The 15,416-nt window shown below is 43.8% G+C and overlaps 1 protein-coding gene across 1 annotated transcript in view; it reads right to left on the bottom strand.

Moving 5' to 3' along the window:
- Positions 1-15,203, bottom strand: part of LOC126481566 (serine protease persephone-like) — a 40,395-nt gene extending 25,192 nt beyond the window's left edge. Inside the window, exons 1-2 of the mRNA XM_050105409.1 lie at positions 15,067-15,203; positions 3,281-3,571 (exon numbers count right to left, since the gene is read on the bottom strand). Of these exons, the coding sequence (XP_049961366.1) occupies positions 3,281-3,571; positions 15,067-15,169 (394 nt within the window). The 5' untranslated portion in view covers positions 15,170-15,203. The remainder of the gene's footprint in view (positions 1-3,280; positions 3,572-15,066) is intronic.
- Positions 15,204-15,416: the final 213 nt, after the last annotated feature.

The following is a 15,416-nucleotide window of genomic DNA, read 5'->3' as shown; positions in this document are numbered from 1 at the left end:
ATACAAGTCAATGTCACAGGCTCATGCCGGATACGCTGTATTGTTCGTTGAGTTACCAGCAACTATATACATGAAGGTAATTTTCACAATTTTCGTAAAAAATATATGGTCGTAGAAAAATGTGAGTAGAGATGGATATGAATAAAATGTTGCAGTCTAAACTCAATTCGAAATTACGAACTATCCCTCATGTTGTTCAGCAAGTCGACAAATTCGGGTAAGGTTGTGTGTGACTGTGCGGGGAGGCAACAGTGTTGACCGGCGTACAGCTCCCGTCGTTATCCAGGGCCACCTTACCGCTGGGCGGTACATCGAACGGATCCTGCTGCATCATGCAGTGACTGCTGCGTTATGCGGGGGACCGGAATTGCTTCTCATGCACGATAATGCGGGGGTTCATGTGGCGGGAGCCACCAGGTATGTGTCGCGAAACCTGGATATTGAAGTAACAGAATGGGCAGGGGTGAGTCCCGACCTAGACCCCATCGAGCATGTGTGGGACACCCTTGACGGACGTGTTTGTGGTCTCCTGCTGCACCACACACTTTCCAGACTCGCTCGAGGGGTCTCACTGAAGAACCGAAACGGTTGCCACAGGGTGACCCTTGTAGACTTACATCTAGCATACCATGTAGTCGTCAGGCCATATTGAACGCACACAGATGTGATACATGTTGCTGAAGCTCTCAAAGTCCAATGAAAAGCACCCATGATCACTGGGTGAATGGCCGGCCGCGGTGGCCAAGCGGTTCTAGGCGCTTCAGTCCGGAACCGCGCGACTGCTACGGTCGCAGGTTCGAATCCTGCCTCTGGCATTGACGTGTGTGATGTCCTTAGGTTAGTTAGATTTAAGTAGTTCTAAGTTCTAGGGGACTGATGACCTCAGATGTTAAGTCCCATAGTGCTCAGAGCCATTTGAACCATTTTGAACTGGGTGAATGATTGTTCCCACTTGTCGGACCTTTCTGTTCTTTTTGTGTAAGTGAAAGGATATAATGATATTTTGTTGTGTTCTTAATTTGTGAAACATATAGGTTTAATTCGCTAACATACCCAGTCCTCAATTATTGCTCAATGGAAGATGGCAGATGCCCAAAGTGATGTTCCTCTATTCATCTGAGTTGACTCAAGACAACTCATTACCTCGAAAACTACGCATTGCACCAAAAAAAATGTTGTAGATGAAGACTTAATATTAGTTAGGAGAACATCTGTATGTTTTACAACAGGCCACTCCCTAACCTACCTCCTGCGTGGGCAGGGTCGACATTGTATTTTAAAATGCGAACCACCCCTCTCCCAGTCATACCATTTTTATTGCATATTCGAATTCTATGCTAGAAGATGCGTACGGTTCACTGGATCCACCCTTTTCCATTCGTGGTAGATGGCGGTATAATCGACAATTATCAGGTGTGCCTATTTTTGCTATTACGAACCGACGCATTTGATTCTACATTTCATTTACGATAGAAATGCAAACCTTAATGCTATAATGGTTGATATTTACGTGTGAAACATACTTTATGTTGCAATTTTGATTGTACAGTACGGTATTGTTAGCCGTTCCAATGTCTGGATAGATACGACGTTCAGCGTCGTTCAGGAAAAACGACCTGGATGTAATAGTTTTCTGCTCCCAGCAGGATGGTTCAAATGGTTCAGAGGGCTCTTTTTTTTTGAGCACTATGGGACTTAACATCTGAGGTCATCAGTTCCCTAGAACTTAGAACTACTTAAAGCTAACTAACCTAAGGACATCACACACATCCACGCCCGAGGCAGTATTCGAACCTGCGACCGTAGCAGTCGCTCGGTTCCAGACTGTAGCGCCTAGAACCGTACGGCCACTCCGGCGGGCCCCACCGGGATGGTTGATATCGGTGAGTCTCCTTGCTTCTCACCACTGGGGTGCTTGATTTCAGTGGGTATCCACGGCAGGTGCGCCTGTCGCTGTCGCTGTCGCTTCGTGGACGTTTTACCCCATTACAATGGTTGTGGTTTGCATTCCGCCGGTAGCCGCGTAGCGGCCAGCGCGAGAGTTATAACAGTTGGATGGAAACACACACCGAAATCAGTCAGCCTGATGGGGGATTCGAGGGCGGCTACCCAAATTAACCATTCTGATGGTTTGAGGACTCAACACGTCAGAACACTGTTGCGGAAGCAACGAAAAAAAGCATGGCAAATTCAGAAGAACGCAAAATCCCCAAGACTGGTTAAGTTTTACGGAAGCTCGAAATTTAGTGCGGACGTCAATGCGAGATGCTTTTCATAGTTTACACAATGAAACATTGTCTCAAAATATGGTAGAAAACCGAAACAGATTCTGGTCGTATGTAAAGTACACCAGTGGCAAAAAACAGCCAATACCGTCACTGCGCGACGTACTGTGATGTTTCAAAGTTCGGAGCAAGCCCATTCGTAGAAAACCAGTCAATAACTTTTCCAAAGACAGTATTTGTATCATTTTCTATTGGAGTTTCTTTTCATCAGCAAACAGTGTCATTTTAGCTTCTTGTTTCAGATAAGAAGGGAGGTCGTTCACATGTATCAAGAACAGAAGCGGACCCATGACCGAACCCTGTGGAACACCTAATGTAATTTCACCCCAGTTAGATGAAGTGGCAAACTTATTTAAATCACTTGACCCATATAAGGAAACTTTTTTGCCTCCTGTTCTGTAGGTATGACTTAAACCACTCATATGGTATTCCATTTATACCGTAGAATTGTAATTTCCGTAACATAATGTCATGGTCCACGCAATCCAATGCTTTGGATAAGTTCATAAAGACATCGCCCCTCCTGGCGAGACTGAGTTCTGTCGCGATGTTTGTGGGAGGACATGGGAATAAGTTCACAGGAATGCTGTACAAACGACTGGATACTCTACAATGATAATGCAGGACACGTAAGCCGTATATTACTCAAGGATTTTCGTGTAGAAACGGAATGATAGTTGTTTCCCACAAACCATAGTCCCTTGACTTGGCTTCGTGGAATTTCTTTCTCTTCCCCAAGATGAAATGAAATTGAAGGAGCGAAAGTTTTATACAGTGAAGGAGGTTCGAGTGATAAAAAAAGGAGGACTTACGGGGTGCATTTGAATAGCGGCAGAAACTGTGGGATCGATGTCTTCCTCCCTTGAGGGGACTAATTTGAAGGCGACAGTGCGGAATAAGATCTGGATAAACGTAGAATTTCTAATTAACTAATACACCTGGGTACCCCCTAACAGTGCGAGATGACGAGAGAGGCAGCGACGTGAGCAGCTCACCTGCGACGCTGGGCCGTTCGGCCGCGGGCCTCCTCCAGCCGTCGTCGATGATGTTGTTGGTATCGCCGCCGCCGCCGTCGGTGTCCCTGTTGGGGAAGTAGTCGGGGGCGACGACGTCGGGGACTGGCGGCTCCTGCTCCTCCTGCACGCAGCACACCACCTCCTCGTAGCCGGCGAACCCGCAGCGGCGCGGCAGCGGCCGGCGCTGCGCCAGCGCCTCGCGCGCGGCCGCGCAGTCGCGAACCCGCAGGCAGCGGCCTTCCGCGCCCGACTCCCAGCACTGCTCGCCCTCTGCAACACAACGCAACGCGGCGCGCGGCCGTCTCACTACTGCCCGGCGGCTAGGACTGCGCAAGCGGCGGACACTATCTCCACTCCGTGTAAAGAACGGCCCGACGGCACGCGGTTACAAGAGACGTCATCAGAATCTTGCGCACGTCACAGCGCACACCTACGAGGTGCATTCAAGTTCTAAGCCCTCCGATTCTTTTTCTCGGGACTGGAAAGAGATAGAAACATGCGCATTCTTTTAAAATGAGGCCACGTTCATTGTCAATACGTCCCAGAGATGGCAGCACCGTACGGCAGATGGAATTTTACCGCCAGCGGCGAGAATGAGAACTGTTTTAAGTACTTAAAATGGCGACGTTTTCCTTACTTGAACAGCGTGCAATCATTCGTTTCTGAATTTGCGTGGTGTGAAACCAACTGAAATTCATCGACAGTTGTAGGAGACATGTGGTCATGGAGTTATGGATGTGTCGAAAGTGCGTTCGTGGGTGCGACAGTTTAATGAAGGCAGAACATCGTGTGACAACAAACAGAAACAACCTCGGGCTCGCACAAGCCGGTCTGACGACACGATCGAGAAAGTGGAGAGAATTGTTTTGGGGGATCGCCGAATGACTGTTGAACAGATCGCCTCCAGAGTTGGCATTTCTGTGGGTTCTGTACACACAATCCTGCATGACGACCTGAAAATGCGAAAAGTGTCATCCAGGTGGGTGCCACGAATGCTGACGGACGACCACACGGCTGCCCGTGTGGCATGTTGCCAAGCAATGTTGACGCGCAACGACAGCACGAATGGGACTTTCTTTTCGTCGGTTGTGACAATGGATGAGACATGATGCCATTTTTCAATCCAGAAACAAATCGCCAGTCAGCTCAATGGAAGCACATAGATTCACCGCCACCAAAAAAATTTCGGGTAACCGCCAGTGCTGAAAAAATGATGGTGTCCATGTTCTGGGACAGCGAGGGCGTAATCCTTACCCATTGCGTTCCAAAGGGCACTACGGTAACAGGTGCATCCTACGAAAATGTTTTGAAGAACAAATTCCTTCCTGCACTGCAACAAAAACGTCCGGGAAGGGCTGCGGGAGTGCTGTTTCACCAAGACAACGCACCCGCACATCGAGCTAACGTTACGCAACAATTTCTTCGTGATAACGACTTTGAAGTGATTCCTCATGCACCCTACTCAACTGACCTGGCTATTTCCAACAATGAAAGACACTCTCCGTGGCCGCACATTCACCAGCCGTGCTGCTATTGCCTCAGCGATTTTCCAGTGGTCAAAACAGACTCCTAAAGAAGCCTTCGCCGCTGCCATGGAATCATGGCGTTAGCGTTGTGAAAAATGTGTACGTCTGCAGGGCGATTACGTCGAGAAGTAACGCCAGTTTCATCGATTTCGGGTGAGTAGTTAATTAGAAAAAAAATCGGAGGCCTTAGAACTTGAATGCACCTCGTATTTAACAGTAATGCGTTTGGTCGGCCGGGGTGGCCGAGCGGTTCTAGGCTCTAGAGTCCGGAACCGCGCGGCTGCTACGGTCGCAGGTTCGAATCCTGCCTCGGACATGGATGTGTGTGGTGTCCTTAGGTTAGTTAGGTTTAAGTAGTTCTAAGTTCTAGGGTACTGATGATCTCAGAAGTTAAGTCCCATAGTGTTCAGAGCCATTTGAACGATTTGAAGTAATGGGTTTCTTTATACATAACTTCCTGTTGCCAGTCACGATTTTCTTCGTATACGAATGCAAACGAAATGCTAAACGAAAAAGTTGAAAGTGAATCGGTGAATTTCTTCAGATACTTCGGCTATACACTTAAATAAAAGTAGTAACACACAGAAATAAACACCATTGTAAAACAGGTCTAAGCAAATCCCCTTTGTTATATAGCTAGAGAAGGCCGAAATGCACGCTACTAGCTCACGCAGGATGGCGTGAGGTCTGAAACAGGATACGTAATGAATGCTATAAAGAAAAGTACGTAGCTTCTGGAATACTTAACTTTAATCCATCATTTGTATACATCGTTCTTGATGAGACATGCTTCATACGATAACTATCAATTGCTATGGCGCCTTGCTAGGTCGTAGCCATTGACTTAGCCGAAGGCTATTCTAACTACCTTCTCTGCAAATAAGCGAGGCTTCGTCAGTGTTGCATCGCTAGCTAAGTCGTCCGTACAACTGGGGCGACTGCTAGTAAGTCTCTCTAGACCTGCCGTGTGGCGGCAATTACTGACTGCAATTACTGACAGTGGCGACACGCGGGTCCGTCGTATACTAGCGGACCGCGGCCGATTCAAAAGGCTACCACCTAGCAAGTGTGGTGTCTGGCGGTGACACCACACCCTTAATACCTTCTATACAATAGACGAGGGACACGAAAGGGAACCAATGGTTGAGAAGGGAGTGAGACGGGGTTGTAGCCTATCCCCAATGTTATTCAACCTGTACACTGAACAAGCAGTAAATGAAACCAAAGAAAAATTTGGAGTAGGAATTAAAATCCATGCAGAAGAAATAAAAACCTTGAGGTTTACCGATGACGTTGTAATTCTGTTAGAGGCAGCAAAGATCTTATAAGAACAGTTGAACGGAATGGACAGTTGATTGAAAGAAACATAAAAGATTAACATCAACAAAAGCAAAACGAGGATAATGGAATGTAGTCGAATTAAATCAGCTGATGCTGAGGGAATTACATTAGGAAATGAGACATTTAAAGTAGTAGATGAGTTTTGCTATTTGGGCAGCAGAATAACTCATGATGGTCGAAGTAGAGACGATATAAAATATAGACTACCAATGCCAAGAAAACCGTTTCTGAAGAAGAGAAATTTGTTAACATCGAGCATAGATTTAAGTGTGAAGAAGTCTTTTCTGAAAGTATTTTTTACTAGGAGAAGGGATCGATTGGTAGGACACATTTTCAGGCATCAAGGGATCGCCAATTTAGTACTGAAGGGAAGCGTGTCGGGTAAAAATCGACCAAGAAAAAAAAAGTCTGTGGTAAGGTCTTATGGAACTAAACAGCTGACGTCAACGGTCCCTAAGCTTACGCACTACTTGATCTAGCTTAAACTAACTTACTCTAAGGACGACACACAGACTGGGGGAGCCGCGCGGACCGTGACAAGACGCCCGAGACGTCTCGGCTACACCGCTCGGCTGAGGGACACCAAGAGATGAATACACTAAACAGATTCAGAAAGATGCAGGTTACGGTAGTCACTCGGAGATGATGAGGCTTGCACACGATAGAGTAGCATGGAGAGCTGCATCAAACCAGTCTTTGCACTGCAGACCACAACAACAAAACAATATCTGTGGAGGACCTGTAACATTATCTCTGCCAACTACAGCTAAAAACATATTCATAACTCTTTGTTTATGTAAGATATTCTCGACGTGTACAGTGCACTGAAAGTTGTGACTGATGTTTAATATGTGTGAGAGTCTGCACAAGTGGACCATAAGACAATTGTAAGTATAAGTTCTTCCAAATTTCGCCACTAACTACATATAATAGTCGATAACTTACTAAAAATTGCTCGTTTTTAAAAATTGCCGTAAAGTCAACAAAACGAAGCAGAACCTCACTCATCGAAAACATTACGAAAAAACGGCAGAATACAAACAAACACACACTGGAAAATGGGGATCATTTCCGGAAACGCGTCGTCATGTGGTTCAAATGGGTCTGAGCGCTATGGGACTCAACATCTTTGGTCATAAGTCCCCTAGAACTTAGAACTACTTCAACCTAACTAACCTAAGGACATCACACATAGCCAAGCCCGAGTCAGGATTCGAACCTGCGACCGTAGCAGTCCCGCGGTTCCGGACTGCAGCGCCAGAACCGCACGGCCACCGCGGCCGGCCGTCGTCATGTAAAACATAAATAAAAGCAAATCGTGACTGGTAGCGGAAAGTTATTTATAAACATACCCATTATTTTCACAGTTGCAGGTTTTCAAGAAACCCATTTATAATGGACAAAATCAGATATTTAGGAATAGCATGACGTAAAAAGCGATACGAAATGAGATGACGTAAGATAAGTATTACGGAAAGCGAATGGAACGATTAGATTTGTTGGAAGGGTTGTGGGCAAATGCAATGCAGAATGTTGGAGAATCGTGGTTAGTGGGAGTAAGTGCACTGAAAACAGCCAGTGTGTCAGGCATAATGACGACGACGACAGTAAGAGCCAGTAACGGTACATTGTACAAGCAACAGTGGACGGACACTGATCGTCATTTGGGATACTATAACTATTACTGTTTGTATTTTTCTGCTATCAGTCACGTTTATTCATTTTATTTTTAATTTAACTCAATGAAACGCGTTTTGAGCATGTTTTGCTCATCATCACGCGTTTACACCTGCAGGTGTTACTTAAAGATAAAGTGTCTCGTTCTATATGAACCTAGAACTGTTTTGATCACTTGTTCTGCTGCTGAAGTAGCTATTGCGGTATGTTGGGGGAGGGGAAGGCAATGGGTGGTCGGAAGTTGATGTGCAGCCTTGTCCTCTGCTAGTGTGGAGCTGTGCCTTGTTGTTGTGGTCGACACCACAGTCTACACAGGGCGCAGACGAGTCAAGAGGGTGGTTCATATGGTTCAAATGGCTCTGAGCACTATGGGACTTGACATCTATGGTCATCAGTCCCCTAGAACTTAGAACTACTTAAACCTAACTAACCTAAGGACATCACACAACACCCAGTCATCACGAGGCAGAGAAAATCCCTGACCCCGCCGGGAATCGAACCCGGGAACCCGGGCGCGGGGAGCGAGAACGCTACCGCTCGACCGCGAGCTGCGGTCAGTCAAGAGGAATGTTACATACGAGTCGTCGGCTTTGGCCAGTTACATAATGTTAATTCCTGCTGTCACGCAACCTTTTCGTGCATGTATTCTCAGTTTCGTTGTTAGTTGGCAAAGCCAACGATTATGAAATGGAAGGAAAGAAGCTGGTGGTGGTGACAGACAGGTCTGTAGCTTTGTCCGAGACCCAGGTTGAGCTGACAGGTGACAGTTCGGTTGTGAGTTGGCGAAGCCAACTAATGTGATGCTAAAAACGTGGTTGTGGTGGCAAACTGATCAGTAGCTTATCTCATTAAAGAAAAAATCGCCAATAACATCACGTCATAGTCGTCATATTGTTTACAGCGTTTGTCGCACGGTTTTCTAAGTCACTGGCCAAAGCCGACGACTCGAATCGAACATTCCTCCATATTCATTAGTTTTGCATCAGCCGTTATGGTGTGATATACTTTTTACATGTCGGTCGTTCACTTACGATTTTGACGTCCCAAAGCTTCGTTTGCATCGTTGGTACACTGGCGCAGCTGTTGTCAAACATTACACTACGGCACTGCTTATTTAAGACTGCTTTTTGACGCACTTTCACTGCGGAAACGTTTCTCCATAAATATAAACGGTACATCTTAATTACATTATGGCGGCCTTGCAGCGTGTGGTTGAGTATCGCTGATCCTTATATAAGCGATATTCGCTACACTGACATTCTGGTAGTCGCTTGCTTCACGTTCTGGTACTAGTTTGTTTCACACTGCACGTCTTACATATTCTGTGCATCTTACATATCTTGCATTAGTACTGTTTTAAGGCTGTTGAAGAATTTTTAGTTTTGAGCTCACTTTTGTCATTATGAATATCATAACATCTTTTATATTAAGAATAAAAATTTCCATTTCTTCCATGCTGTCCAGTCTTTTACTTTTTTCGATTTTCTGCAAAATTTTCAAATTGTCTTCGATTTTGAGTGGGTGGTCTGTGTCATCAATGTGTGTCGACCTTCTGATTTGTTACATTTCTCACTTTCAAGTACTTACTTTAAGCTTCCAGCTTCATTTCACATGGCCCAAGATTGAAATTGGTCGATCGCACAGATAATAAAAAGAATATAACATAATTGGACAACGCTTTCATTCTCAAAACACGTTGAGGCTGTGCACCCCCACGAAAACAGAATTGGAAAATTTCTGTCAGGCCTATACAGTATTTCCGGCACTGGCTGCAGATAATTTTGTAAATGTCAGATGCGTCAACATCTGTATCTGGTGGACTTATGTCTCCTACTTAGGTTGTTGATGGTGCTGAATCTGATTTTTTGCCTGTGTTTTTTGAATAACCTAGCTAATCTATCAGGCGTTACACCAAGAAACGGAATTTTTACATATTTCACTGCTGGTCAGCTGTCATTTGTGAGTGTAGTTTGCTGTTGTTTGTTCAGTTTGTTTTTTATTTGTTGTGACATCGTATTAATGCGTGAAAGATCATATCCATTATTTACTGGAGTAAATTTTATGGTTTCTGTTTCTTGCTGGAGTTCTGTATCTGGCAATTTGTGGGCTCTATAGCACTAATCTATGTGCAGGTTCTTTGTGGTAGTTGGGGCGTGTAGAAGAATTTGCTATAGGAATGTCTATACCAAAAGTTCTTTTTGTGAGCATTGAAAGACACCTGCTGGTTCTGTTTCGATATTTTCAAGGGTGAACTGGTATTTTTATGCAGACAATTGGATTTATTAAAAAGGGGTCTTACTTCATCACCTGTTACATATTACAAGTCTGTGTATAGAGCCGTGGAATATACTGCATACAAGTGACTTAAAAACTCGATCACTTTTCTAGCCACGTTGCTATGCTATCCACTCAAACTGAGCATCTACACACGGGAAACAGTCACCAGACTTCCATTACCTTCTCGAACTCGGTAGCAAACGTCAAAAGTGATCATACCGTGCTTCGATGAGTGAAGGCTCACCTTTATATCACAAAAGATGATTTTTATGGAAGCCACAAACAAGCTTATGTCACGGAGTGCCCAGATCCTACCGTTAAGCACGGATATATCTGGTCCGTAGCGTTGCAGCAGTTCCAGAGTATTCCAAAGTTCCCCATAGAAAAGTTGCAGGCAACGATTGTGTGGATACCGTTATCTGAGGTGATGCATTTTTGTTACGGTATACATGCTATTCCCTAATAGGAGCACTGTGTTACATACATAACGAAACCAGAGTTCATAGCGCTACCTCTGTTTAGGTGTGATTTGAAGAACGTGAAATCGAATTTTAGCACCTGTCCTGGCTAGTTTTCCACTGACCTTCACTGAACTTCTGAGGTGCCTGTGGAGCGGAGTTCGGTGCAAAAATTTGTATCATCACTTGCTGCACTAGGTAACGATTCATAAAAAAACTCATTTACAAATAATTAACGCCTCTTGTTCACGCATCCCTTTACGGAAACAGTCAAATACCTTTTTAAAATGAATAACAGATACTTTAGCCAATGCTAATTAATGGCAAGCGCACGAAATGTATTCCCGTGTAGGAGGTGGTCATGGATGAAACATACATAGGGGACACCAAATACCGACAATACCAATGAATGGAAATATTGTCTTCTCAGCCACTTGATATTTTTGACGAGAACTTCTTCGTCTGTTGCTAGTACAATGTATATTTTCACCACAACAGTAAAAGCCTCTGCAATTACATTACTTCCTAGAGTACATACACAAAATGTAAGTTTTTGAGTCTGGAGACACGTATGATTCTGTAGCATGTACTCTTATTACTAAACTTACGCGCTGCCGCAAACAAAACGTAAAATAAAAAAGTCAACTTTGACCAAAAAAAATTGCAGTCAGGCGTACACTGTTGTGAAAACAACGACGTTACATCAGACAGACTGAACGCTGCTTTGCAGTGGAAACGTTTTCGCTTTAAGCTGTAGATGACCTTTCAGAGCTACTGAATATCCATAACAGCAAACACGTACGTGTAGAACGTAGTTTGCGTTGTGTGTGTTTGTGTGTTGGGGAATTCGAAGGCGCAAGCACGACATTTACGTGCTTGGCGATGATTGATAGTTTGTAAATGTTCGTCGTACTACAATAATACATGATATTTATAATGTAGTGTATGTTCGAGTTTAACACATTTTTTTTCCATTGTATAAAGTCTTATACTCGAAATTTTCATGCATGAACGGGGTTTATGTGAATGATGTGCCTTCATCGATAGTTCACTATGTGTAATGACACTTCACTTATAACAAGAACAAAGTAATCAAGAGAAATACAATGAAGAGTTTTTCTATAGGTTAAAAGGTTAATAGATATTTTAGGGAGAACAATTTGCTAGTAAATGCAACAAAGACGAAAATCATGCAGATGCATGAAAACAGGACAGTGCAGCCAAATGATACCAATTTTGAGCCTGGATTCTCAGTTATAAACGAAATAGTCAGCTATAAATTGAAAGATGCAACGACTGATGGAGACATGGCATGGGAAAATCACATACTGAAAGTCTGTTGCAGAGAAAACATTAACATAACCGAAATGAAGTAAATGTCAGGGACAGTAAATGGAAATACACACTCTTTGATACAGCTGCATAATAAGCGGAAATGCAACTCATATTAATACAGAAAATTTTTAAAGGGTGCAGAATAAGGTTTCAAGTGCATTCATTATTAACTAGCCTCCAACACACTCCTGCAGTGATAAATGTAGACGTCTAAATATATTGACTCTGCCCTCACTGTAGGTATATAATATTTTACTTAAAAACAGCAGGGCAGATCATGGTTAAAATTCGTAAACACGTTTTTTTATCTCATTGAAATGAAGTGTGTTAAATTAAGTGAAAATGAGCCCATAAATGTTGAATGAATTTTATAAAAAAATAGCACACAGAACCAAAATTTACAAACGAGCAAATGACACACAGAGTTAGAAATCAGTTTAAGGATTACTAAATTTCATTCTGTTTTTGTGGTGTACGGCGATTTTTACATTGGTCCTGGTGGAGGTTCGAGTCCTTCATCGGCCATGGGTGTGTGTGTTTGTCCTTAGGATAATTTAGGTTAAGTAGTGCGTAAGCTTAGGGACTGATGACCTTAGCAGTTAAGTCCCATAAGATTTCACACACTTTTGAACTTTTTTTTTTATTTTTAAATTCCATTTATTGTAGAGGGACGTGTTAAATGTAAGATCTTCCTCATCAAGTGAGGTATCTAGACAGATAAAATGTATACTGTGTAATATCTAGACAGATAAAATATATACTATGTACATGATGTGTTTTGATATTGGAATGCTTTTGATTCTGCTTTTTTCTTGTTTCAGTTACCTTCATGCACACGGGAGAGAACTGAAGCGAGTCTTGCAAAGAAGGAGGTGGACAGGGTGAAGTGAAACAGTGTGAGTAAGGTAGCTGGTATATAACGAGCTATACGTGTCCCTGGGAGTGAATTAGAATAATGTATTATAACTGCGGTAATATTTTGTCAGTAGTATTCACAGACAGGTGTAGTAATTCATGGCCAACGAATAGATATGTTAAGATATGCCGATGATATAGCTGTCCTGGCTGAAAGTGAAGAAGATCTTGTAGTCCTACTGAATAGAATGGATAAAGTTATGGGTGAAGAATATAATATGAGAATTAATAAAGCAAAAACAAAAGTAATGGCATGCGGCAAAGAAGATCAAGTGAAAGTCCAAGTTCATGTAGGCAATGAACTGCTTGAACAAGTTGATAAATTTACTTATCTGGGCAGTAATATTACCAGGGATGGAAGGAGCAAGGCAGAAGTGAGAAGTAGAATAGCTCAAGCAAAGGCTGCTTCTAACAAGAAGAAAAACATATTAACATCTAAGAGCATCAGCCTTGAAATCAGGAAAAGATTTTTGAAATCATATGTGTGGAGTGTGGCATGCTATGGGTGTGAAACATGGACTCTCGGGACAGAGGAAGACCAGAAGCTAAATTATTTTGAAATGTGGTGCTATAGACGCATGCTCAAAATAAAATGTATCGACAAGGTCACAAACGAAGTGGTTCTGGAAATAGCAGGTGAGAAGAGAAGCTTCTGGAGTTTCATTGTTGAAAGAAGAGTTCAATTTACAGGCCATCTATTAAGACATAAAGGACTCCTGAACACAATCATAGAGGGATATGTCGAGGGAAAAAGACCAAGAGGAAGACCACGACTGAGGTACATGAATCAAATCGTGAAAGATGTGGGATGTGACACCTATAAAGAAATGAAGAGAAAAGCTGAAAGACGCACAGAATGGAGACAAGCTGCCATTGTAGCTGTTGCAAGCCGATCCTTGGATTGACCACTACAGAAGAAGAAGAAAGTATTGTTACATGTTTCTGTACAACTTGAAGGTTGGAAGGCACTGCTGCCACCACTGCCCACGACAAAAAGGTGGGTATGTTGATATGGAAGTTATACTCGACATTCTTATTCGTACACTTGAAACCAGCTCTGATGTCCTATAGGAAATTTAAGGTAATGATTATAATGAATTTCGAAACCAACGACTGTTTTGTGTTATTCATTGTAATTACAAAAAGTAATCGTAATCAGTACTAGCACGTGACAGTGAAAATAAGAAGACGGATGATTTTCTAAGAGATTCAAGTAGTCATGCATAACCCGCAGTTATGACATACACGAGGGACAGCAATATTGTTTTAATTATCACCTCGACGTGTACTGGGCGTTTTAAGAGTGTCGGAGAGTATTTTAAAGGGTGAATGCTGAGACGATTCCTTTGAAAAGAACTCGCCAGATTTTCGTTCTCGTCATTGTTCCATATGAGCGACCGCTCTATCACTAACGGCGTCGCTAGCTGTGCGTAAAAACTTAACCTGTCGTATTTTCTCGAAGTTGTGACTTTTCAGTCACTTGCACAACGTTAAGTTTTAAAAAATTCTTGTTGAGAGTGTTTAAAAACCTTTTCTGGTTACCGTTGTTAACTAATGGCGGCAATGTTGCTTCGGTTCCCGGTTTCCAGGTCGGATTTTTCTGTTCTGGAAATTACTGGAACGGGTCCAGTCAGCCTCAACTGAAACGCTCCTCGACATGCGACCATCAAAAGTCTCCGCGTCGGAAAGCTTTAACTGTTGCGCGAGCCGCATGAGTTGTTCTTGTTATTCCAAATGCATACACGGTGCACTAATAATAATATGAAAGATGGAAATGCTTATAAGTTATAGCGAACGCACGAGCTAAATTAAAATTCTGTCACTGCGAGAAATATGTTTATATTCTTCTCTATGAGCTCGTAAAATCATTACGAAATTTCCCGCTGTACATCAGGAACGTAAATCGACGTAAATGATAAAAAGAGGTGACTTGATTTGAAAATACTCACTGCGACAGCATTTCTGCATGCCAACACACATAGTTCCACAAGCCAAGAAGGTAGGGGTAGACACAAAACAGTTGGGCTTACATAAGTGAATCTTCGACAGTATTCTTCCCTCTGTTTAAACATAGGAGGTATAGAACATGTGTCACTGACATACCAGAAAACCTCATTCGCGTCCACACAGAGACAGTAAGTGACGAACACACACTGCTGTGAAGGCGACACTCGTACCACAGCAACCGCGAGAGGAGACACCGGAGCTATGAGAATGTTGCGGGAGCTGCGCTCACCTGCGAGGTGGCGTGGAAAAGCGGCAGCCGCCGCAGAGGCGAGCAGCAGCAGCGGGCAGAGCACCGCGAGGCCGGTCCCGGGGCGCGTCGACGTCATCGTCATCGCGCGAGAGGCAGCCGCTCAAACTGTGCCCGCCACGGTCGCCGCGGCGCTCTTATACTACAGGACCTTGCTACAGCCGAGGCGAACCGTCCAGAGACAGACGAGTGGAACTGGCGAGCTGAGGGGAGGGGAAGTGAGGGGAGGGGAGGGGCTGGCGGTCGCCCCCCCCCCCTCCCCTCACGGCCACGCCCACGCGTAGCGACGTCACACATCAGGTGTCCAGTCTCCACCTCTCCGGGCCGTCCGG

The sequence above is a fragment of the Schistocerca serialis genome, chromosome 5 (genome assembly GCF_023864345.2).
Source record: "Schistocerca serialis cubense isolate TAMUIC-IGC-003099 chromosome 5, iqSchSeri2.2, whole genome shotgun sequence".
Taxonomy (NCBI): Eukaryota; Metazoa; Arthropoda; class Insecta; order Orthoptera; family Acrididae; genus Schistocerca; species Schistocerca serialis.
Note: the sequence above shows the minus strand (reverse complement) of the source record. Positions and strands in the feature narration are given on the sequence as shown.